This window comes from Asterias rubens, chromosome 8 (genome assembly GCF_902459465.1).
Source record: "Asterias rubens chromosome 8, eAstRub1.3, whole genome shotgun sequence".
NCBI classification, from domain to species: Eukaryota; Metazoa; Echinodermata; class Asteroidea; order Forcipulatida; family Asteriidae; genus Asterias; species Asterias rubens.
Window position 1 is genome coordinate 2,511,599 of NC_047069.1, and position 24,870 is coordinate 2,536,468.

The window sequence follows — 24,870 nt, forward strand, 5'->3', positions numbered from 1 at the left end:
GGGCTTCTGCACCTCCTCCAAGAAGTGCAACCCCAAGGAGGTCTTCTAGTCGGCTTCAGCAATGGGAGCTTGACATTAACCTAATGGACACATACTCCGAGGGCAGGGTGAGGTCATCAAGTCTCATCACAATTATGCCAACCATTGGCGAGAACGATATTTATACCGTGCCCGAGAGGAGTAGCCAACTCTCACGGTCACAGTGTCAAGAAATTGACTACGACTCGGACGACTTTCCTGAATATAATGGAATGGATTACGTAAGCCCGGTTGAAAGTGATGTCGTCACGCCAGTTGACGATACCGACAACAAAGATAATGACCTCACATTCCATAAAATCAACTGAAGACTCGGTGAAGAGATAAACGAAGAGATGATCATGGTGCATTTATAGGATAGCTGCAAACCAGTGATTATTTAATAATAATAATAATAATAATAATAATAATAATAATAATAACAATAATAATAATAATAAAACAGTATCGCAATATGAATAGGCATTCCTCAAAGCGCTTAACAGAAAAATGAAAAGCATTACTAGAAAAACAAAAACTGACATATTCCCCAGTTGAAGCCCCAAAACAACTTAATTATAAAATTAGGCCAGACCAGCTGTTACCTTAATGAAACCATTAAAAATGCTACAAACAACTAAAGGATGTAGCTCATTTACAACGAACCCAGAGACATCAAAACAATTCAAAACCCAGTGGAAAACATATCTGTTTACTTTGTACAATAATTGTTGATTTCCTTTTACAGCGCATAGGGACCTCACGGTGATAATTATGCGCTATATAAGAATGGTTTAATTATTATTATTATTATTATTATAATCAAACTTGGGTTTACTTTTCACAACTATGGTAGTATTACATTGAAATTAAACGGCAACCATCTTAATCACACGTCACGTTCCACATTTATTAAGTGCACATAATGCAAATTGTTTAGTTACGTAGAAGTTACGATACAAAATAATACATGTAAATCTTTTAACTCAGCAAAAAAAACCAACCCAAAACACTAACATTAATTCGTAAATGGTTTAATGTATAGGCCTATTCGTGAAACCATACCAGCGGTGGTCCCCTTTTGTATAAATACAATTATTGTTTTGTTTGTTTACAAATCATGAATAATAAAAAAAATTGATTCGCAAAACCCCCGCAGATTCAACCCATCCCTACATATCACAGGCTATGTCAAACTTTCCAAAAATATGCGCATTTCTTTAAATCTTGAAACAAAAAATATCATTGGACCCCCCCCCCCCCCCCTGTTCAACTTTGGAGGTCCCTGATGGGCCAGCCTACATGTACCCCCTTGAGAAAAAAACTGCCGTCCGTGTACGTACGTGTAGACGACCGTTTATTCACGGACGATACTGCACTGAATTACATTGTGGTGCAGCATATCATCCGCCCAACGAACCTAGCGCCCTCAGTTGATAAATGCAATTGCCGACGTAAGATGTAACGAGGCATTTGATTGGCTAATAAAAATGAGTTTGTGGGTTATTTTAATTAAAAAAATAATCATTATATGCTAAAATTTTACCCAAGTTTAAATATTTCTTAAACAAATATTTATGAGATTAACGTTGCTGTAATTTATGGAGGTAAGTATTTTTTTTTAGGGGGTGAATGGTTTAAAAAGCTGTTTTAAAATGTTGAATCAACTAGCCAATGTGAGTTGTCGTTAATAATAAAAGTGCTGAGTATCACTGTTGGCGCCATTGTTTTTTCGAAAAAGGGTTACAATTTCGGTATTGCTCTAGCAAAACAACTCAAATCTCCATCTTTTGTCGGCTGCAGTTGTAAAGTGTACGTCTTGTGAAGAATTCTTTCAAGAGCAGTCAAAGGTATATTCTTATTTATATGTGTTTTGAGTTGAAGTGCATTTTTAATTTTGACGGCTTGTTTTAAAAAAAAAAAAATTGTCCACACGACGACGACGACGAACGAAGCGAAGCAGGCGAATTTGGCCGGCCGGGCGGATGTTGTCCGTGAACGCTCGCTGCTTGTGGTTGGGTTGGTCGACTACGACTGCCGGTGGGTGCCCACCTCTACCTCTAGCCAGCTAGCTGGTCGGACACTCGCACCCAGTCGTTCCATGAGAGGAGCTACCTCTCCAGTCTACCAGCTGACATGGCTGAGGACCTCGACTCCCTAAGTTTTATTTATAATATTTTTATTTAATTGATAATGATATGAAAAAAGTAGCCGGGGCCTGGACAATGCTGGAAAACTTTCCGTATGACGCCACCACTTTTTAACTAATTTGTGCAAAAAGGGAGGAATCTCATTGAGGTAAATTAGATACTGCTTATACTATATTATTTCATATCGAATGAAAAATTAGTTGAGATAACGTAACCCTCCTCCCGACAGCCGCCAGGCCAGAGGGTTACGAGATCGGTTCGAGCGGCAACAGTTAATCTGGTCTAGTTGCGATAACGTAACCCTCCTCCCGACGGCCGCCAGGCCGGAGGGTTACGAGATTGTTTCGAGCGGCAACGGTCAGACTGTTAATCTGGTCCAACATGTACAATTTCGTCAGCTAGTCACCAGATTTGCCCCATTTTTACCACTTTCAAAAATCATGACACAAATTCTGAGGGTACGAACTCAATCCGCAATGTCTAATGCAGCCTGCCATAATACTCCAAACAGATTGAGGAAATATTTCGAAGAAAAATTGACAAAATCTTACCAGAACCGGAACAGATTGAGGAAATATTTCGAAGAAAAATTGACAAAATCTTACCCGAACCGGAGCGAAATTCACAGGTTCAAATGTCGAACCTGCGTGGGGCGGAGCTTCGGCTCTACGGACGTGTTTGACGTGTAGTTCAAAAGGTCGGACCGCACATGTGTGCACAGTTGCCGGGCTACACAATGCACCCCACGCATTGCCACAACCATTTGAACTACACGTCACACACGTAGAGCCGAAGCTCTAGAATAAATTGGGAAATGTCGGACCATGGTCGGACCATGTCAGACGCACTGAAAATACAGGTCCAACTACTTGCCGTCAACTCGCTGTAAACTTGCTTGGTGCCGTCATTTATCATCAACACCTCCAATAATAGTAATTATACAATTAAAATCCAAAAAAGAGTCATAGACCTGTAAAGTATTGGCCAAAAGAGAATTTTTCCTAGTTTTAGGTTATATTTCGGTTATAAAAATTGAGCCTTTTTATCGTGAAAAAAATTATTTCTAGGCGGCAAAGCCGCCAGCCACCATCATGCTTTTTCACAGAGCTTGTACATTTTGGACAATAGAGAGGGCTTTCCTGCATTGTGAACCGCGTAGTTAATTATGTAGTACATGTACTGTGCTTTGTGTAAATTGATAGTTGACGGTTTGGTAAAGACTAAACCATACCCTGCCATCTGCATTTGTCGTGTTGACGGCGAGTTGACAAACACAAGCGAACTGACTGTGAATATTTACGTAACATGCACTTAATGCATAGTGATGATTGTGAACGCATTGGATTAAAAGTAGTGGCACCAGATTTTTAGAGATCGCAACACACCAATCGATTGAGGTACAAATATGATTTAATTGCTTCAGAGACACATTACATTTTTGTGTTTTACATCACTGGCCCAGTGGTGTAAACTAAAAAATGTGTTCTGTTTCATGAAATATGGATGTTAATCAGTGATTTTCATATCAGCGGTTTGTATCAAATTATTTATATTTATAAACAATTAACAACACTTGGCAATAATAACACACTTGGCATGCTTGGGCTGCATTTTTAAGGGATATTCCCCACATAAAGGCGGGTTGGCAGTTAAAACCAAAACTACATACTACATGTACTACCTTGTCGGATGTTTAAATTCATAACCTTTTAATAGATATTTCAATAAATAAATCTTTTCAATTTCTTCTAAGTTACTTCCTTTCCTTCTCTCAATGTATACTGAGCGTGGGCATTCTGGCATGACCCCATTGAATTCACGGCATAATTGGCTGTCTGGGCTGTGGCAGAGCAAGTGTGCGAACAATAATAATTAAATAATAATAATAATAATAATTAACCATTCTTATATAGCGCATAACACATAGAAATCAAACATGTCCCTAAAACACAACAGAATGCAAAGACAAGATATACCGATCCATTAGGCTCTGCCCACGGCGCACGTGTGAGCAAGAATATGTGAGCTTCTCCAATGTCATTCTGCACAACTCTGCTATGAATCATATCCTAAGTTGAAAAATCTAAAAGCTATTATTTTCTTCATTTATTATTTCAGTTGGATGAGTCAAGATGTCAAAGAGCAGAGGGCACCAGAGGCTGGTGGTGTCCCCCATTGTGTACCCACAAGGATCTAAAGATATCACCCAAGACCTCCCTAGAGATGAGCTTGTTAGAAGACTCAAGGTAGGAATAGTATGCGTTTGCCTCCAGGGCTCAAAGTTAACTTTCTATCTCAGACCCGAGATTCAGCTGAGTTGTTTCTCATTTGGATTCTTGTCTCGTACAAAAAAGTGTGGTCCATAAAAAAAGTTGAGCTACAACCCCTGTGCGGTCTTGTGGATTTTTCAACACATTTGAGACCCCTGTTACATAGTACATCTCTGGATGGTCATGATGGTGCTTTTATTGTACTCAGGTGCTTGCTCGTTCCTTCCAAGACATGGAACAGGAGGAAGAGGCCACCCAGTATGAGCCCCTAGCTCTCTATCTCATCAGTAACTTCTTCTTCAAGCATGCCAGCAAGGATGTCCGACTGCTGGTGGCATGCTGCATTGCTGATATCTTCCGTGTCTTTGCCCCAGAAGCACCATATCGAACTGCTGAACAATTGAGGGTAAGCTATAGGATTATGTAATGAGTTGATTTTTATTGATTGATTCTACAAGTATCTCTGGACTACAACTAGGCCTTTAGACCGATTCGTTTTAGCCCGTACGCGCAAGTGCCTTGCTATGCGGCCATTGCTGGGTCGCAGCAGTGCAAGATTTTCTGTACACGGAGACATTGCTAAACATTTTAACTGTTTATGTGAATTAGGTGTCTTTCTCATCAATTTACACAATTTCCCTGACGGGAGTCCTTCTGATTTGAGGTGTGCGATCGCACCCGCACGCCATCGCACGCCTAAATAAAACCTTTCCCAGGAGTGCGAATAATCACACGCCCGAATCCCTGAAAACGCATCCCTCCCTTGGCATTAAGTTTTGTCGTAATCATACTACATATACATAAACGGCTCAAAATACATCAAGACCGACCCGTCTTCTTCTTCTCCTTGAACTTCAGGGCTTCCTGGCATCAAGTTTATTTTCTTAATGGTTACATTTAACTTTACTATGATTCCCATGGAGCAAGTACTGCTCAATGTTTAATTCATATTTATCCATGTTTTGTGGTTATTCATGTACTTGTTTTCCGTTCGAGTTTACTATTAGTCTCGTATGTTATTACACGGCTACTACCAAAAGCTTACATAATAATATAACGGCTGAGGAATGTTGCTTAATCTGTGTTGGGGCAATAGACCGATCCTTTAAGCTCCGCCCCATTGCGTATTGACCAATCACAACTCAACGAAGGTCCGACACTAAGGCCCGACATGCGTGCGCGTATGCTTGGCGCGCGCGGCAGAGTTGTGCAGAAAGGCATTGGAGAGCCCCACGTGTTCTTGCTCACACGTGCGTTGTGGGCGGAGCCTACTGGATCGGTCTATTGTATATAGTATAATGCTATACTACACTTTTCAATGACTACTTATTGTGAGTTATGCAATAGTCAACTTACATGCCATCAGCACGCTTTGCCCTTTAATCACCTAGAAGATGACATTGATTTCCATGTAGCTCTTGTAGAGCTCCGAAGCAATCAAAGATTTAACACTGATAGGCTTTCAAATCTCATACTTAATCCTTTAATATTTAAAATCAGTTTCCTGGAAACGCCGATGTCGATCCTGATAGTAACTTTTATTTTAACACACAAACTCTGATTATTTATTCTGTGATCAATTTCAAGAAAGATTCAAGCACAAAGCTGTCAAAGATACCTTCTCTACCTTTCATTTAAATGCAAGAAGTTTTCATAAAAATGTTGACAGTATTTGCGACTATCTTGATCTTTTGAATTTTCAGTTCTCTAACCTTGGTTTTACCCAAACCTGGCTCCATGAAAATAGCCCTCCATTTAAAATTGATGGGTACAATTTAATTTCTAATAATAGAAAAGACAAGGCTGGTGGTGGCGTTGCTTTGTACATACATGATTCTCTTATATTTAATTTGAGAAACGATATATTCCCAGACAATAACATATGTGAATCACTGTTTATTGAAATCCCTCGCTCGGGACAAAAGAACATTATTGTTGGTGTAATATATAAGCCACCCAAGGTTAATCCTGCTACTTTTGTTGACTCATTTGATATTGTTCTCCAACAAATTAACAAAGAAAACAAAAAGACTTTTATTATGGGCGACTTCAACGTAGATCTCTTGCAATGTGATTCCCATCGACCTACCCAGAATTTTGTTAATAGTCTTTTTAGTAATTATCATCGGCCGTTAATAAATAGACCAACCCGTATTACTGACATGACTGCCACCATCATTGACAACATCATTTCCAACTATCTCGATGATTTACTGAAATTACAGATCATTTTCCCATCTTCCAAGTCTCATCATTAAAGGACAATCACCAGCCCCAACATTGTGCTAATCAATCTAGAAGGATAATCAATGCCGGTGGTATTGCCAGATTTTCATATGATCTTGTTGAAACTGACTGGAGTGACGTTTTGTCTAATGAGGATCCTAACCAAGCTTTCAATTTGTTTCACTCTAAGTATACCTCAATGTATGATGCAAATTTTCTGTTCAACAAGTAAAATCCAAAATGACTTGTAAACTTAAAAGCTGGATGACCACTGGTTTGATTAAATCTATCAAGTATAAACATAGACTGTATAAAAAATATATTAACAAACCAACTGAGCAGAATAAGCATAAGTATACAACTTACCGTAATAAACTAACCACCCTGTTAAAAGAAGCTAAGTCTAAATACTATAAAGATAAATTTGACCAGGCAAAACATGATGTAAAGAAGACATGGAAGATTATTAAGCTCATTTTGAATAATAATACCGGTAGTCGTAAGTCAGACAAAGCTTAATCACAAGGGTAGACAAGTTAATGATCCCCATGAGGTCGCTGATATATTCAATAATTACTTCACTAACATTGGCCCATCACTGAATAGTAAAATTCCACAAACAGATGTGTCATTTAGAGATTTTTAAAAATGTAATCACCCTGAATCAATGTTTTTCTACCCTACCGATCAAAAGGAGGTTTGTGATATTGCCAAATCATTTAAGAACGGTAGACGTGCTGGGTACGATGACCTGAGCCCAGATGTTTTTAAGTCCGTTATTTCCAAAATTAGTCGGCCATTATGCCATGTTTGTAATTTGTCCATTTCTAAGGGTGTTTTTCCCGATAAACTGAAAACGGCCAAAGTGATCCCCATATTCAAAGCTGGAGACCAGTGTGAAACCGTTAACTACCGACCAATGTCTGTGTTATCATGTTTTTCTAAACTTCTCGAAAAAATAGTCTACATGAGAACTTCTTCTTTTTTATCTAAATTTGATATTTTGTACAATGGTCAATACGGGTTTAGAAGTAATCATTCACTGACATGGCTTTAATAGACCTGGTCCCTAAAATTACTAAAGGTTTTGAGAATAACTGCATATCGCTCGGTGTCTTTCTAGACTTGTCTAAGGCCTTCGACACTATCAATCACAATATTCTGCTTCAAAAGCTTAATTTTTATGGCATAAGAGGTACTACTCTGAATTGGTTTTTTAGTTATCTTACGAACAGAAATCAATATACTGAAATTGACTGCTGCTCCTCTTCATTGAATAATATTACTTGTGGGGTACCACAAGGTTCCTTTCTTGGGCCATTGTTATTTTCTTTGTACATAAACGATATTTGTCATGCCTCAACGGTCCTCTCTTTTGACCTTTTCGCAGACGATACTAATATTATCTACTCAACAGACATGTAGAAACTATTATCAATGTACTTAATGTTGAATTAGACAAAGTATCAATTTGGCTCCAGGCAAACAGACTGTCACTCAACTTGAAGAAATGTACATTTATGGCTTTTTCAAAAAGTAAAAAGAAATTGAATTTACGTAATTGTCAAGTTAAAATTAATAATGAGCCCATACAGCGAGTGACTAATACAAAATTTCTTGGGGTTTATATTGACGAATGTCTTTCATGGAACATCCATATCAAAGAATTAGAAAACAAAGTATCAAAAAATATTGGTATCATGAGTAGATTGAAGTATACACTCCCATCGAGCATTCTGCGTACCTTATATTGTTCACTTATTCTTTCATACCTCTCTTATTGTAATATTATCTGGGCCAATACATACAAGTCAAATCTGGATAAGTTGATTAAACTTCAAAAAAAGGCTATTCGCATTGTATGCAAGGCCCCCTTTCTCGAGCACACCACTCCCTTGTTTAAGAAACATAAGCTATTGTCTCTTATGAATATAAATGTATTTCAGCAAGATGTTTTTATGTATAAGTTTGTAAACAACCAACTTCCTAAATCATTACTCAATCTTTTTGTTTTTAACAGCACCGTACATGATTACAATACTAGATCATCAGCTAAATTTCATGTTCCCCTATTTAGATCAACTCTTTCCCAACACACAATTTCTTTCACTGGACCAAAAAACTGGAATAATCTTCTACCACCAATTACTAATTGCCCCTCAATTAGCTCGTTTAAATACCGACTAAAAACGTTTTAATTTACTAAATTCCCAACATAATTGATCGATTTGCTGTTTTATACTGGTAGTTGGCTTAGCCGTTACTTACTTACCTACCTACTTACTCGTCTATGTTTTCTAATTTGTATTGTTTGTTTAATTGCTGTCCCTTTGTTATATTTTCATTACCATGGTTAAACCTTTGTGTAGTTATCTACCGTAGTGGTATGTATTTATTTATTCGTCTATTTAGTGCTGTATTCCTGTTTTGTTCTGTAATCTTGTAACGGGCACATCCGCCACAAGCCTCGGCTTTTAGGATGATGCCTCCATGTGATGTGAAAATAAATGTTTTATTGATTGATTGATTGACATAATTTGTACAATAAAATAACGTCAAAAAATTAATTTTTGTAAAATTGTTATATGCATACTAAATGTCCGGTTGTATGTTTACACTTTTACGGTTGAGAATGGTTGAGATAATCATCGGAAAAATTCACTAGAAATTCCCGCAAAACACCTACCTACCACTCCGCGATCACACGCAGCGATACAACACACGCAGCAGTCACATGGTTTCCAATAAAGGCTCGTAGTCTTTTTACTTTGCATTCTACAAGAACTGTGACAGGACAGCATGACTGGTAGAGAGAGTGATTCGCATAAAAAGTTCAAACGAAAATGATTTTTGTATGTCTTTGTGTACAAAACTTTGTGCTGCCATGACCCACTCGGCAGCATGCAGAACTTGCATGCATGGCTTGGTCTATATCTATTTCAGGATTTGTCGCTGCAATTTCAGATTTTCTTGAATGAGGCCAAACTTGCCATCACATACATGTAGATGAGAAAACTTGGTCTATCACCACACCTTCAGATACGTCAGCCCATCCCAGGGCCTTTGGTTCAGCCGCTGAGCGAATACAACCATTCACTACTTGAGTTTCATTTTGTTCTGTTCCTTACAGATAATATTCCAGTTTCTTAACAAGCAGCTGTGGGGTCTTGAGAATGTGGATGGCCCTTCCTGGAAGCGTTACTTCTACCTCCTAGAGAATCTGGCTATGGTGAAGTCCTATAACATCTGCATGGAGCTGGAGGATTGCAATGAAATCTTTGTGGAACTTTTCAATGTCTTCTTCAGCATCGCAAAGTGAGTTGATGAGAACCCTTGAGATTCTTATCTTTTTTTGTGATCTTTAAAAAGAAACATGATGGGTAAGTTTTACTTGTCACTGGGCAAGTCAAAATTGCAAACCTCCTACATGTTTTTAATAACTATATGAGGATTTTTCCTGATTTTAGGATTTAATTGTGGGGTGAACAAAGAAAAGAGCAGGATTTGAATCTTCAACTCTGGGCTTATATGACGGTGCTCTACCAGATGAGCTACATGTATATAGCCTTCCCCTTTTCCTCAATATTTTCTTTAGGGAAGAACTTCATATTGAGGTATTTGTGCCAATTTGGGTAAGAAGCCATTTTCAGTAAAAAAGCAAAACCTGTATGTGTGCACACAGGACCTCAGATTTGAATGCTCTTTGAGATACATTTGGACTGACAATGGCATCCAACAATCACTTCACCAAAGTAAACTGATGCAACGTTCTCATTACACAACTCTGTTAGGGGGTTGCCAGTTAGAAGTTGTAAACTAACAGTATAACATGTATTCTCGTTTTCCAAGTGAATATCACTCACCCAAGGTGCGTACCTTCATGTTGGACGTAATGTGTCCCCTCATCAGCGAGAATGACGCAGTGCCCCCTGACCTCCTAGAGGTCATTCTGGCAAATCTACTGGATTCCAAGAAGGCTGAGAATCCACATGCTTTCCAAATGGCCAAGGAGCTGGTAAAAAGGACAGCTACCAGTATTGAGCCATCTATACAAGCCGTGAGTATTACTACATGTAGATTGCAAGATTGTGATATTTTAACAACATTTATTGCACACATGCTTTTAAATATTCTTGTACAAAATAAAAACACATTTTTGAGTTCATGTATTCATATCATTAAAAGCTTTTGGTTGTTTGTAACTCATGCTCTTTCTTAATTCAATTCTGAATTCAAAATTATTAGAACGAAGACTCAAAATTACCAAACTGCCTGTATTAAAAGTGAACTAAATGTTCATGTGTGGTACGCATTCAGTTTGGGATTAAGTGCATGCACAAATCTGTGTTTGTGCTTGGGCTTGTGCATATGAATGTCTGATTTTACACGATTTGGTGTATGTTTCATTATCCATTTATAAGGTTCCATTTTTTGTGTTGATAATTTCTCATGACTTCTTGCATTAAATGTGGCCACTTTTATTCACTGTACTGCCTGCAATTGGATGCAATGATGCCTAATTTGCAGAGTTTTCCCCTATTAAGTTTCAAAGTGCATTTTGCATTTAATTGTTTACAATACTTGCATTTTATGTATACTATATGTATTTTCCTGTGAGCTCCAAATTCAATTTCTGTATTTATTTGATGTGTTCTCTGATTATGTTTGGGATTTAAGTCCATGCAGTGCATTTGAATTAGGCTTGTCCCTGCATTTAATATCTCACAGTACTTGCATTGCATTATGATGTGTGTTTTTATATCTTTTACATTTCCATTTATAGATGTGTATTTTCTTGTTAACTCCAAATTTAAAGTTGCTGTTGTAAATGCACTGTGTTTTAACTTTGTTTCAATGACTTGTGTATTTTGTTCAATGTTCATGATTACTTGTGAATTTTAATTGCTCAGTAACTGCATTTTAGTAGTCCATGATGATGTGTATTGATTCTAATGTAAAGTGCATTTTTAATTGTTGCCATCTTTCATTGTTCTATTTGTTTGACATGACCATAACATCATTGAGTTTGAGTCATTTGTTTTGTTTTAAGATAAAGATAATTTAATAAACCCTTTTGTCAACTATTGCATCAAAAAGTACAACAGTTCAAAAAAGGGTTTACATGTACTTTTGTCACAGTTTGTTTGCATTAATAAAACAAATGAATGGAAAGAAACTATGACAAAAAGTACATGTAATAACACAAATGCCTTGAACATTCGTTGTAGTTCTTCAACAATGTTCTGATCTTGGGCAAGACGACTGAGACGGAGTTAGCTAGCAATACCTATGAGCTCATCTATCAGCTCAACACCATATCCAGCACACTGCTGCTGTCAGTATTACCACAGCTAGAATTTAAACTCAAGGTAAGGGTCTTGAACTATTATTTTAGTAGTACACTATTAGTTAAGTAGCATCCCAGGCGACACTAGCCTGGCGATATTGCCACTATGGGCTATCAAACACCACTTTTCAACTTGCTCTATGGGATACTAAAAGCCAGTGTCCTACCTTCATTGTACTATTCACACGAGGCAAGCATTACAGGCAACTTGGAGGCAATTAACTGCAGTGCATTCTACAACACGACCAGTGTCTTACAATCCCCAAGAAAAATATGTGAACATTAAAATGTGACCACATTTCTTCTTGCCTCAAGTTGCCTCATGTGACATGGACCATATTTTTGTTTGTCTTAAAAAGCCATGTATGCACATTTTTAGCTGATGAGCTGGTTCCTATAGTTCGCGTCTCTTAACTATGCCGTTGGAAACACAGCATAGAGTCTTGCTGTGCCTGGAAAATGTCCCCCTTTATTTGACAAACTGCAGTTGCATGCCTAATACAGTAATAGCCCTGTATCATGGATTATACGTTTACTGCAAAAGTGTCGGACAAAATAGTTTTATCGCTTGGACTTTTTTCTACCTAGAATTTTACATTCCTGGTACAACAATATCACATGTGATTGAAGAAAAAAACAAATTTAACTGGACTCTTAATTGACTTGCAATTCTCCTATAATTGTTTGCATATAGAGCAATGATGAGAGGGAACGGCTGGCTGTCACCAACCTTCTAGGGCAGATGTTCTCCAACAAAGACTCTGACCTTGCATCCCAGAACAAACCCCTGTGGAACTGCTTCCTTGGCAGGTAAGGGACAAGATACCAATTATATTATATGGAGGTTTTTGTGTTTTTCACCTTTTAAAAAACCTTTCTAAAAGACAGGTGATTGCAAACGTGATGAATAAAACTACATAGGTATTCAAGTTGAACTCAATTTTCTAATTGTTAGTTTTCTTTTTGTAAAGGGATCATCCATTTGAAAAATTTGTTGTGTAATTTTAAGAGGGCACGTACACAAAGACAGTGGCCTCTGTATGAAGAGAAGCCTAAAATATTTGTGGTAGTAGCACTCTAAAAATCTACTAAGACTATCCTCTTTTAATGTACCAATGACAGGTCTGACATTTTAAAAAGTAAACTACATGTATTACCATTTTGGATTGCGGTGAGATGCTGTATGTGTTGCCCTCATTGGCATCTTTCCTATGCTGGGAAGGCTCATTAGACTGATCTTTTTTTCACAGTCAGAAACTAGAATAAATGTAAATGAGTAAAATGCAACAAACCCTCAGCATTGATAAATTCTGAGTTAACTGTCCTATCTCAAACTCTTAGCATAGGCCATGCTGCGTGATGATCGTAAACATAACGCTGTTGAGTGACGTATTTTACATAACTGTCTTATTCAGGTTCAGTGACATCAGTGTAGGTATTCGGACAGCTTGTGTCCAGTTTGTGTCGGATTTCATCATACATCATTCCTACCTCCTCCATGATTTGATAGGTAAATATAACAACCAACAGTCTGTTTTAGAGCCTGTCCTTTTGTTTTCATTTCTGACTTTGAAGTAATGTTCCTGTTTTTTTGTTGCAGACTAAAACTGAGGATGAGGGAAAGGTTTAAGTTTCTTTAATGTGCATTTCACCTTTTTGCTTTGAAAGACTTCTCTTAGGTATTAAATAAACATGACAAATCTCCACCAGGCCTCTGTGTTCTACCATGTTAAGGGAATTGCCGGATCGAATTTCTACACAATTGCTAGACTGCTTTCTGAACATTCCCGAATGCTATGTTTTTTTAATTGGCAGTTTGTTAGACCTCCCTTGTTCGTAGTAGAAGAGTTCTGCCTGTGTCACTGGTTAAAACTGATGATGAAATCAGTTGTGTCGTTCATGTACTGTTCATATCCATTTAATAATATTTTTGTTTGTCTTCTCAATTCAGAGAAGTTACGAGAGCGCGTCCATGATGTTGATGAAGGGGTGAGGCAAGAGGTGGTTGCAGCCATAGCTAAGGCTGCAAAGAAAGACATCACCAACATCAGCGATGAGATGCTGACACTTATCAAAGACCGCACTCTTGATAAAAAAGTAAGTCTTGGATTTATTCTTCTTCATTTCAAGGGTTTCGGCTGAATGTGCTTTTTGTTGAAGTAATTGGCAAAACTGTCAATGAATGCGTTTTTTTATTGCTAATTTTTTTAAACTCCATTGTCCACAATATTCTCAGTCAGGATATTCTTCCGACTGAAGTCTGAAAACTAATTTTGTTTGCCTTTGGGAAAATGTGATTAAAAAGGCTGAAAATCATTGAAAGCCTATTCCATTTGTACATGTACATGTAGGTCATCTCTTGTACGCCCGTTTTCTAATCTTTGTTTCAGTGAAGTATTTGTAAGTTTTACTCAAAGAAATGTTTGCCGTTTTAATTTTTTTAAGTGGAAAATTCGCAAAGAAGCAGTGTTAGGCCTGGCACACATTTATAAGAAGTGGTTCAACAATGAAGAGTTGGTGAGATCAGAATACAAACGAATCATCTGGATTAAAGATAAGGTTCTACATATGTACTACCAGTCCTGCATTGAGGACAGGTAAGCTACTTAAAATGTTATGTTTAAACTGTGAATATCACTGATGACCGCTTCACACAAACTGGCTGTAACTATTACCAGAAGGAAATGCATTGAACTACTTAATATACAGCGTTAATTTTTATACTTGGTGATCGAAGTCCCATTTTTTTCCAATACCACAAAGAAAAACCACCATGGCTAAATGGAAAGATGTAAACTCAGTCTTCAGTTGCCTTCTTGCCCACAGATAAGTAAGCCTTGATCGACAGAGAGTCGGTACTCGGTACCCCAACAAAACTTGTCTCCAGATGGATGCGTTGACCCGCTGTCCTTATTACTTGTTGGCAAATGCTTCATCTGGAAACCTTTAGCGGAACATTTTAAAGACTTTATAGGTTATGAAGGTGGATTTTTGTTTTGCACTTTTGTACAAGGCCAAGGCTCAACATCAAGTTGCTACATCAACAGTGATAGTAACAAGTCCTTTAAAATCTTGGTGCTTTGTGAAATCAAGCCCTGGTTTACAACCAGTGTTCTAGCCAGAGAGAAATTATAGGGTAGGGGTACTAAAGAAATGTTGTCATTTGTGTGCGTGTAGCGCAATGTCATTACGGTGTGGGGTCCAGTTCCCGCTTTAGGGCCCCGGGAAAATGTTTATGTAGATGCTCTCTGGTGCAATCAAAGGCAATTTCACAGACATTTTTTTTACCCAATAATTTCGTCTGAAATGATTTAAAAGTAAAACAAATAATGCAGTAAAAGTTTGTCCACAAAATATTGTTGGGCCCTTGTGATACTCCTGATACAGTTTTTTGTTTAAAGACTAAGCAATATTTAAATGAAGATGTTAAGACTAATTTCTTATCTGTTGTCCATTCGATCTAGAATTATTTGGTCATGAAGCTGATATTTTGTTTATTTATTATTTATTTCAAACAAACAAATAAATAAATTAATTAATGTAAAATAATAATAAACACAAGTGTGTGCAACCAATCACCATATCCAGATTTATTTACCATAGTAATTAATCGTTAAACTTGTTGATAGCGTTTTGGCCTGTCACCCTATTTAATGCCTTGCTAGAACGCTGTTTACAACTTAGGTGAACAATTTTTATTTTTGTTGAATAGGAGTTTCACATGGAATCATTCCATTCTGTTAATGATTTTTTTTATTTTTTATTTCTAGGCTGCTTGTGGAGAGAATCTTCACCAGTACACTAGTACCTTACACCCTGGAGGTGAAGCCACGTATGCAGAGATTGCTCCAACTCTTTGCTACTGTGGACCGCTTTGCCGTCAAGTAAGCTTTCTCTCTCCAATCAAACATCAATCTCTAGATCTATGCATGGCCATGCTAGATTCAGTATTTAACTTTGTTACCCAACTTTTTTGAAACCAGCAACCCCAAGTTGACAAAGTTAGCCAATCAAATATATTTTGGCACAAAAATCCAGTTGATATATTCAGTAGTGCACAATTGAAGCAATAGCCTTTGCCAAATTTCTGGCTCATTACAACTCTAGGATATGATACCTGAAGGTGGAATGTCGTCACGAACATGGCATGCCTGTGGCTGTACATGGAATTCCGAACTCCAAACCAGTTCCTGCTTATACCTGCTGGCCATCACATCATTATATTATAATAAAAGCACCGATTGTTATGTGACGACCAGTGTAACTGGGTTAGAAATAGTTAATATCAATTTTCAATCCCCTTTTAAGGTTTGATCTCCAAGCAAAGAGAAGGCCAGTATATTTTTTTGTTGGTGGAGCTCTTCATCTTTATGCAAGTTTATACAATTCTGTCAGTTTAGAATGTTTTTGTTTTTTTTCTGACACATTGCCTTCTATTTATATACAGGGCCCTAATTGAGATGATGAAATGTCAGCACACCGTTCGTGTTCAAGTCCGAGAACTGATGGAATGCTTTAAGAAAGGAAAAGATGAGAAAGTCAAATTAATTGATCCCAAGCTTGTTGCCATCTCAAGTAAGTTTTACTTACTAACCTTATTGATATAATTCTTCTCTAGTTTGAATCATGTCTTTGTGGGAAAAGTTGCAGTCTTGTGCTACAAATCTTTACCTGAGCGATATCTGTACTATTGGCTGTCCATCCTCCTGGCCCTGATTTCTTTTAGATTGGGATATTTGTAGCTTTGTTTCAGATTTTTCAGTTGACTCTTTTACCGTTATTGATTGTGTTTGATTTCCTATTAGAGCATCTACCCGAACCAGCCAAAGCTGTTGATCATCTCAAGAAACTGGCATCAATGCTTGAGGAAGATCTTAAGGTCAGATCTGCGCTGGAGAAGCTTGTTGACCCCAAGGTCACCTGTAAAAGAGCACTACAGTCTGTTGTAAGTACATGAAGTAACACTTCATGCTTTTTAATTTAATTCAAGAGACATTGGGGAATTACCTGTTTCTTTTTTAAGCTTCTCATATTTTTCTGGTTAGAACAAAAATTTATTTAGTTTACACAGTCATTTTTAATGTTTTTTTTTATATATAAATTAAAAGTCATGTTTTGTTTTTCCTCCTTGCTGTAAAACGGTTTTCAGCTTGCGGTTGAGCCATTGTTGTCCAAAGTTGTCTAAAGGGCACTTTTAAATTTTCAAAAATCTTCACGAGTAAGCTTGGGTGATATTGCTTTTATTGTCCCATGATGTATCGTAAAAAAAGTATCGCGATATTCGATTATATCGCGATTCATATTTGAAGTCTAAAATTCTGACATCTTACGACGCCCAATTTAAATACTTTAGACTACTTTCAAATTGAGGTGTGGATCTTTGGGGTGTACGGTCTACCCATGGTGTAAAAACATGGGCTTTTCAGTCACACTATAGAGCTGAATACATCTATGAGTTACACACACATAAAGTGTCTATTAAAGTGTTTACTGCGCATGACTGTTCTTACATGTGTGCATATTTAGCTAGATCCCTCCCATTTCATTCTAGCTAACCAATAAGCATCCATAACAGTACTGATGGGTTGTGGTTTGTGTAATATGATCCCAATGGTGTGCATTTCGCGGCACACACACCATGCACACAGGGGAGGTAAATGATACATTGTGTTACCTCTGTAGTGTCTGCGGGAGACCGCCTGGGCGCTAAAGTCTTTTATATTTTATTTTGTCCAAGAAACCCTGTCATTTTGGGATCAATTGGGGAATCTTCCGGTTGGTTTTGCGACTTAATATTTTTTGAAACAGCCCTTTGTGTTTGCAAGACAGGGTATCACAACATAATCTTTTATTGCATATTATTTGCTGGTTTTTGATGTTTGAATGTGTTTTTATATTGAAAACCTAAACATAATTCAGCCTTTTGGCTGCTCCTTTTGATTTTTGATAAACCAATAATAATAATCACGATTTTCAATTTATATCGAGATATCGCCCAAGCTTATTCACGATGTATCGTGATATCGGCGATATTTACTCGACGATATACATGTATTGCCAGTAAAAATTTTCCATATCGTCCAGGGTTTGTTGGAAGGTAGAAAATCGTTTGGGACTACTACTTGAGCTAAATAAGATCGTTCATTATTAACTTCACTACTGTGGAGCGAGTTCTTAATTGGTCTTATTGTTTCGACTAGCCGTCACTACAGAAGATTGGTGATGTTCTATTTTGTTTGCAACTGATTTATAAACCACATCCTTGTTTTGAAGGGTGAGGTCATGAAGAAGTTTGGCACGACAGGCACACAGAAGACGCCTACATATGATACTCTGAAGACCCTAATGGAGAGAATCTCCCCGTTGGTGGTAGATGCCAACGCAGTCAAGGAGCTAGTCACTATAGTCTATGACCATGTGGAGGGCATAGCAGATGAATTTGAAGACAGGGCTGAGGAGCAGACTGAAGTCAGGGGCCTTAAATTACTACAGGTCAGTGTACTGTCTGCAAGTCTTGCAGTTATCTACATACTTGTATGTGTAATTCTTGGATCACTTTATGTGTGCAGCATGTGTGCTTAGTCTGATTTCTAATAATAATAAAAGTAATAGAAATGACAATTTATACAGCTTCCATCCATGCAACAGATAAAAACAACATTCATAAATACCCCAGACAGTTTCTCTACTCTATTGGTGGAGAGCCCGTCACGTGGGTGTGCATAAACCTTTTGTTAATGCACACTGGAGCTCTGTTTATGCACACTGAGCTGGCTTCTGTGTGTCGGGTGCCCAAGATTATCACGAGGAACGCGCAAATCAAAGCTATCAGCGCGTAATCTAAGCGCGCGCGTACACACAACCCACGTGATTATTCACAAAGTTTTGGAAAAAAATATTTCAAACCTCAAATTTTCAATTGTTAAAGTGTCTATAACTGTATTTGTTTCATTTTTTTAACAAAAGGGCATTTATGCATGGGAATAAAAGAGTAGTGACTCGTTCTTCAACGTCCATTTTTTCATAAAAAAACAACTTTTGAGCTTATCTACGGCATAACTCAAGATTGAGATCGATTTGAACCTTGAAACTGAATAGATAGTTGAACCTTAGCATTTTTAAGACAACACAGGCCTAATTACGTCATAATGACGTCATCAGGTATTGAATAACAATAAAAATGTGTAAAAATCATATGGCGCGAAAGTTTTTTGGGGGAATTCCCAACAGCGCTCTCTTTTTGCCCACCAAAGAGGGCGCTGTTGATTATCAAATCTGTGTACAGCATCAAGTGCAGGGGTGAGCTAGATTTTTAAAGGGCTTTCATAAGTTGCAAACAAAAAACTGATGCCAATCTCACACAAACATATTGCATTTGTGAAGAAACAAGGCGTTCAAAAGTGTGATACAAGTTTAACTATAAAATAACGACACATTGTATAAAAAACATCTTTATGGTTCAATGTTTTAGAACTACGTCATCATGTAACGTCCAACCGAACACCGTGTTTTTGTAATTAACAAAAAACACTATGTCTAGTTGACCTTATTTTTATTTGTGTTGCAGATTCTGTCCATGGTGTTTCCCAATGCCTATAGGAGCGAGGGTTGCTTCAGCCAGCTCATATCCATGCTGAAACACGACGACGACACCGTGTCTGATGTTGCACTCCAGATCTTCATTAATACTGGAGAGAATCTGGACAAAGAATTCTCAAACATTTCATCGTAAGTTTGTTCAAGTTCAATGTGAGATTTTAAAATCCATTATGATGATCCTGTGTAATAAGGACACCCCTGCTCCATCCTACATTCTAGACTGTTTTAAAAAGGAAATCAATTCCTGCATTCAGCTCACCTGAGTTCTTTTATCATTAAACAGTTGTTCTTTGAGCCTTGTTTGGGGCAACCTGCATAAAAAAAAAGTTTTTTTTTATTTTAATTTAATTTGTTATACTTTTGATCACCTTATATGTTTTTTTGCGCTTTTTATACAGGTGCCTCTTACCCATCTTGTTAAGCAAAGCTAAGACGGGGACTCCTTCCCAAGCCAAACATGCCGTCCGTTGCATTAATGCTGTCTTAAACAAGAACAAAGTAGCTGTGTTCCAGCAGCTGTATGACGTGAGTAGCCAAGAATGTACTTCTATTTTGGGTTATCGTTTTCATTTTATACTTTGATTTTGAATGATGTTTTGGTTAATGTAAGACTTTGCATCACATTTGGGTTGAACATGGACAAATTGACTGGAGTGGAATTTGAACCTGCAGGATTTTGCAGCCCTATAATGGAGGTCTCCCTAACTTTTGTTCAGGAGCCATTCAATCGGTAACTGCAATATTTGTAACCAGGAATCACTTCCAAGTTTACAATACAATGTCGGTAGTGTAAGGAGAGGGTCAACGTAAGGGGAAGCTACTTTGTATAACTATGAACTTTTGGGGTCCTGATCTGGGCTTAAATTTGTGGGAATTGTTTGCTTCAGGAAGCTGTGCTTACAGATGGTACTCCCAAGTTTGTTGGTCTTAACAAGGGCACTGTAAACATGCAATCCCTTGTAATTTGGCCTTGATTACATGTATGCTCAACACCATTGTTCCAAAGTTTTATTGAATGCATCTAACTCGGGCAAGTTCACTGTTGTTGCCAATTTGGGGTTTAATTTGGTTAATCCAGAACCAATTAAGCACTTCACCCGAAAAAATATATTTTTCTGGGAAGTTTTAACCTTGATATGTTTTGATCGACTCTTAATTCAGAGCCTGCACAAATGCTTAAATTTGGACCATGAGCACCATCTGACTGCCTTGACAGCTGTTGGGGAACTGGCTAAGCTGGTCCCAGAGCAGTTCTGTCTGAGTATGAAGCCAATGATAGCCAGCTGTATCGTGAAGGGACTCCTGATGCAAGACCAGACTGAAGGGACACCGACTAAGGGCATCTGGTGCCATGACAACCAAGTTGCAGAAGAAACGCTGGCTAAGGTATAGTTTAGGATTGCCAATAAACGACAGTCAATGACTGGTCAACTTTGCTTATCAAAATGTGTCATTTGTATTGGTGAAGACTTTTGTGCTGTTTTTCAGGCTTGTGATTTACCTGAATTTTTCATGAATTTTCCTTTTCTCAAAATTCCTTGAATATATATTTATGTGCTGTGCATTTATAATGATCATTGTATATTATGTACATGTAAGCTATATTCTCCAATTGCATTCTAATGATTCTGAAAATTGCATACAATTTTAGCCTAAAACTATTTCATTGATTTTCCACCTTCTATCATTCCACATTCTATCTTGGATATTTTAAATTCACTGTTTAAAACTAAGTCATCATTGTGGAAATGCATGTTTTATCTCATCTAATAATTAATGTTTGTATAATTTTGTATTTTAAATCTCTTCCGCAATGTTTCTTGATGAATGATCATAATTTGTTGTTGATTTTGTCCTTTGCATCTTTTATTGTATTTTGATTATCTTGAACTTATGTACAATTGTCAACATTATAATTTTGCAAATCTCTTCCAGTGTTGTTATTGTGCCAGTCCAATGTACCTGGCTTTGCTTAACATGACAAATTGATGATTGTTTATATTATAAATCAACCTGTTTGATTTTGAACTGTTGATAAGACTGATTTAATGACTGCTTCATGTTTTAGTATCTTATTTTTAACTTTGTGACATATGTTTAAACATTTCTCTGAACAAATTCTTTGCTTTCCTACATTCTTTAATCATTTATTTGTTTCATTCATCAGCAATGATAATTGATATATGTACCTAAACTTGTTTTTTGGTGATGTATTATTTTGTCATTTTTGATTTGGTTATTCTGTTTGCCCATCTGATCTTAACATGTTATGGACATGACCTTAACTAAACTGCGCCAATAAAGTATCTAAACACTTACAAATGGTCAGATATATCGGAACCTGAAACAGTATGCCAAAAAATAATTATTCATTTCGAGTCACCGTTAATTTCTGCACATTTTGATACATCTTGTGTTGCGCTACGATGTTGTTTGGTGGATTTACGGGCACTTGGGTGGCTTAAGGTCGAATTTCAAAAGTTGCAAAAGCCCCTATTCAAGCTAAATCGTTATATTGTGACGAGTAAGATCGGCGTTTCTTTTGCCCGCCTTTTATAAATGATTTTTTTGGTCGCGTTTTGGATAAATCGGTTGCGATGAACATCAGCAATAATTGTCAGTAAACCAAGCAAAGGGGTCAAAGATGGGAGGCATACAACAATGGTAAGCAAGGAAAGGTGTTTCAAGATAACAGGAAAGATGGCTCAAACGACCAAACAGGAAAGAGGACGGACCGTTGGTTTGATAGAAGCCGGTACGTCGATGCGAGCTGCAGCTCATCAGGTAAAAACGTCACCAGCGACGGTCAGTAAATGGTGGAATCGCTATCAAGCTCAGGGAAATGTGGACGACCTGCCAAGGAGTGGCCGTCCGAGGGTGACTTCTGCAGCAGAAGAAGAAAGTGAACAAGTCCATAAAGCCTGACACCACTCTCGAGGGGTTTGCGACGCATCCTGATCGGGAAATGGCAGGGGATTGACCAGGGACAGATCAGAGGTCTCATTGAGAGTATGAGAAGACGACTCCTTGCCGTTCAGGACAGTGATGGAGGACACACCAAGAATGGAGGACAGGATAACAGCAGTTTTAGAGTTAAAGATACTGCAATTAATTTCATGGTCATGTAAACGAAACGAGTTTGTGTCGTTTGTCTTGATTTTGTCTGAGTGTGATGCTTATGTGAGTTCCCTTTTGGAATTGGGGTGAATAGGGGCTTTTGCAACTTTTGAAATTCGACCTTAAGCCACTCAAGTGTCCATAAATCCACCAAACAGCATCGTAGCGCAACACAAGATGTTAACGGTGAATAGAAACGAACAATTCAATTTTTGTATACTATTTCAGGTTCCGATAAATCTGATCATTTGTAAGTGTTTAGATACTTTATTGGCGCAGTTTATTATCTTTTATGTCAAACGAATGCATATTATTTTTTGTGGATGTTTAAGGCAATTTAATGCAATTCATTTGTGGCCTCTTTGGTCTCAACAGGGTTGACTTTAATGTGAACATCACTAACTCTTGTTTGTTAATGGGCAATGTTCTTAATGCCATTTATGTAGATCCGAGCGATGAAGTTGCTGGTTCAATGGTTAGAGGGACTACGTAACACCCAAGACACCTCACCCTGTGTCTCTACCATCCGTCTACTCATGACTATGATTAAGAATGAAGGTGACTTGATGGAGAGAAAGGCTATCAGGTAACTCACTCATTCTTCTTACTCCCCACCCCTTTTTTTTTCACAATAACCCATCCATGACCCATCCTTTCTCAAAAACTTAACAAGAGTCACCGTTGTGTTTCTGGCATGGTGTGGTAGCAGTTTGCACTGCAGGGCTGAAATGTTACACTGGACCGCAGTCCCAAGTCTTATGGCTAGCTCAACATAATTGAAAGACATTTAACAGACTCAAACCTTTTGAACATCATTTGGTTTATATTAAAGATATTTCAAAGTTAGGTATTTCTCTTATAATTGAAAACCACAAGACCATTGGACTTTTCTGGTTATGAGTTTACTTTCCTGATTCTTCAAGAACTGGCATGTGGTTCAGTGTAAATCTTGAGCTGTTATAGTTTTTTTGATTGCAGATCTATAACAATTATCTTGACTTGCCAATAAGTTCTACCAATCATGTTGCAGTTTTGCATTACAGTTTAAAATGTCTCCATTTTATTTGCTTGTGACCTGCTATGATGAAAACATTTTATGCCAAACACACACAGCAGAAAGGTGTTTGCATTTTATGCATTTCTTCGAAGCACCCAATGATATGTTCTTCATTTGTATACTCTTTTTGCAGTAAAGCCGATATGTCTCGTTTGAGGCTAGCCGCTGGCTGTGCCATGTTGAAGCTGGCCCAGGTACCTGCCTACAATGATCTTATATCTATGGAACAATTCCAGATGCTTGCACTCATGATCAATGTAAGTATACATGTACTACACTCAGATAATACAATTGGTGATATTTTCAGTAGCTTTCAGCTTTGAACAGGACCTAATGCACAAAATGTATCTTATATTGTTTGGTTTTTGCCCTTTCACCGATGAGTATTAACCACTGTTCAGGAATATCTACATTCGTCAGATCTCATTTCTCATGTAATAATTATAATATGTTTTGTTTTGGGGATTTAAAAAAAGAATTAGAAGCTTTTTATTATGCTTTTCGTTTAGGCCTCACTGTAATTGGGCATGTAATTTTTATTTCTGACGATACATGTGTTTGTTTACCTCATAAATTGTTACATAAGCCCTCAGATATTCTTATTAAAAAAGGATAGAAATCATTACATTGTTAAGTGAAAAATTATCTTTGTTAAGAATATTAACTTGGATAAGTCCAATACCAAATGGGAGCCTTTTGTATTGCTATATACTAACTAAATGCCTTGTACTTTCTAACATTTTCTGTTTTTGTCATTTGCCATTTTTCTTTTTATATCGTTCTTTAAGTAATTGGTTTTTCAAGTAGTTTGTGTAGTTTTTTATATTTTACGGGATGTTTGTAGTTTCATGAAACAAATTAGAAGCTTTTTGCAATACTACCAGTTTATTTGTAATTGGTCATTCTACTGTGGGCATTTTTGAAGGTTGATCCAGTAGAGGTTTAGAGCATACTGTTCGAAACGTCGAGTTTAAACCAAAGGTTCTTTTCATTTAGAGGTAGTCATTACATGGTGTTACAGCAAACATTTCCATGAAATGCTTTATTAATGACAGTTTACACAATGTGTTATTCTTTTCACAGTCC

General features: G+C 37.4%; 1 protein-coding gene across 1 annotated transcript in view; it reads left to right on the forward strand.

Moving 5' to 3' along the window:
* Positions 1-1,750: 1,750 nt before the first annotated feature.
* LOC117293380 (sister chromatid cohesion protein PDS5 homolog A-B-like) overlaps positions 1,751-24,870 on the forward strand; it is a 35,810-nt gene continuing 12,690 nt past the window's right edge. The window contains exons 1-19 of the mRNA XM_033775680.1: positions 1,751-1,868; positions 4,287-4,414; positions 4,647-4,844; positions 9,795-9,979; positions 10,514-10,721; positions 11,893-12,033; positions 12,706-12,821; positions 13,427-13,521; positions 13,963-14,108; positions 14,457-14,608; positions 15,782-15,895; positions 16,459-16,586; positions 16,817-16,956; positions 18,285-18,503; positions 19,579-19,739; positions 20,009-20,135; positions 20,772-20,996; positions 23,174-23,313; positions 23,918-24,041. Of these exons, the coding sequence (XP_033631571.1) occupies positions 4,301-4,414; positions 4,647-4,844; positions 9,795-9,979; positions 10,514-10,721; positions 11,893-12,033; positions 12,706-12,821; positions 13,427-13,521; positions 13,963-14,108; positions 14,457-14,608; positions 15,782-15,895; positions 16,459-16,586; positions 16,817-16,956; positions 18,285-18,503; positions 19,579-19,739; positions 20,009-20,135; positions 20,772-20,996; positions 23,174-23,313; positions 23,918-24,041 (2,733 nt within the window). The 5' untranslated portion in view covers positions 1,751-1,868; positions 4,287-4,300. The remainder of the gene's footprint in view (positions 1,869-4,286; positions 4,415-4,646; positions 4,845-9,794; positions 9,980-10,513; positions 10,722-11,892; positions 12,034-12,705; positions 12,822-13,426; positions 13,522-13,962; positions 14,109-14,456; positions 14,609-15,781; positions 15,896-16,458; positions 16,587-16,816; positions 16,957-18,284; positions 18,504-19,578; positions 19,740-20,008; positions 20,136-20,771; positions 20,997-23,173; positions 23,314-23,917; positions 24,042-24,870) is intronic.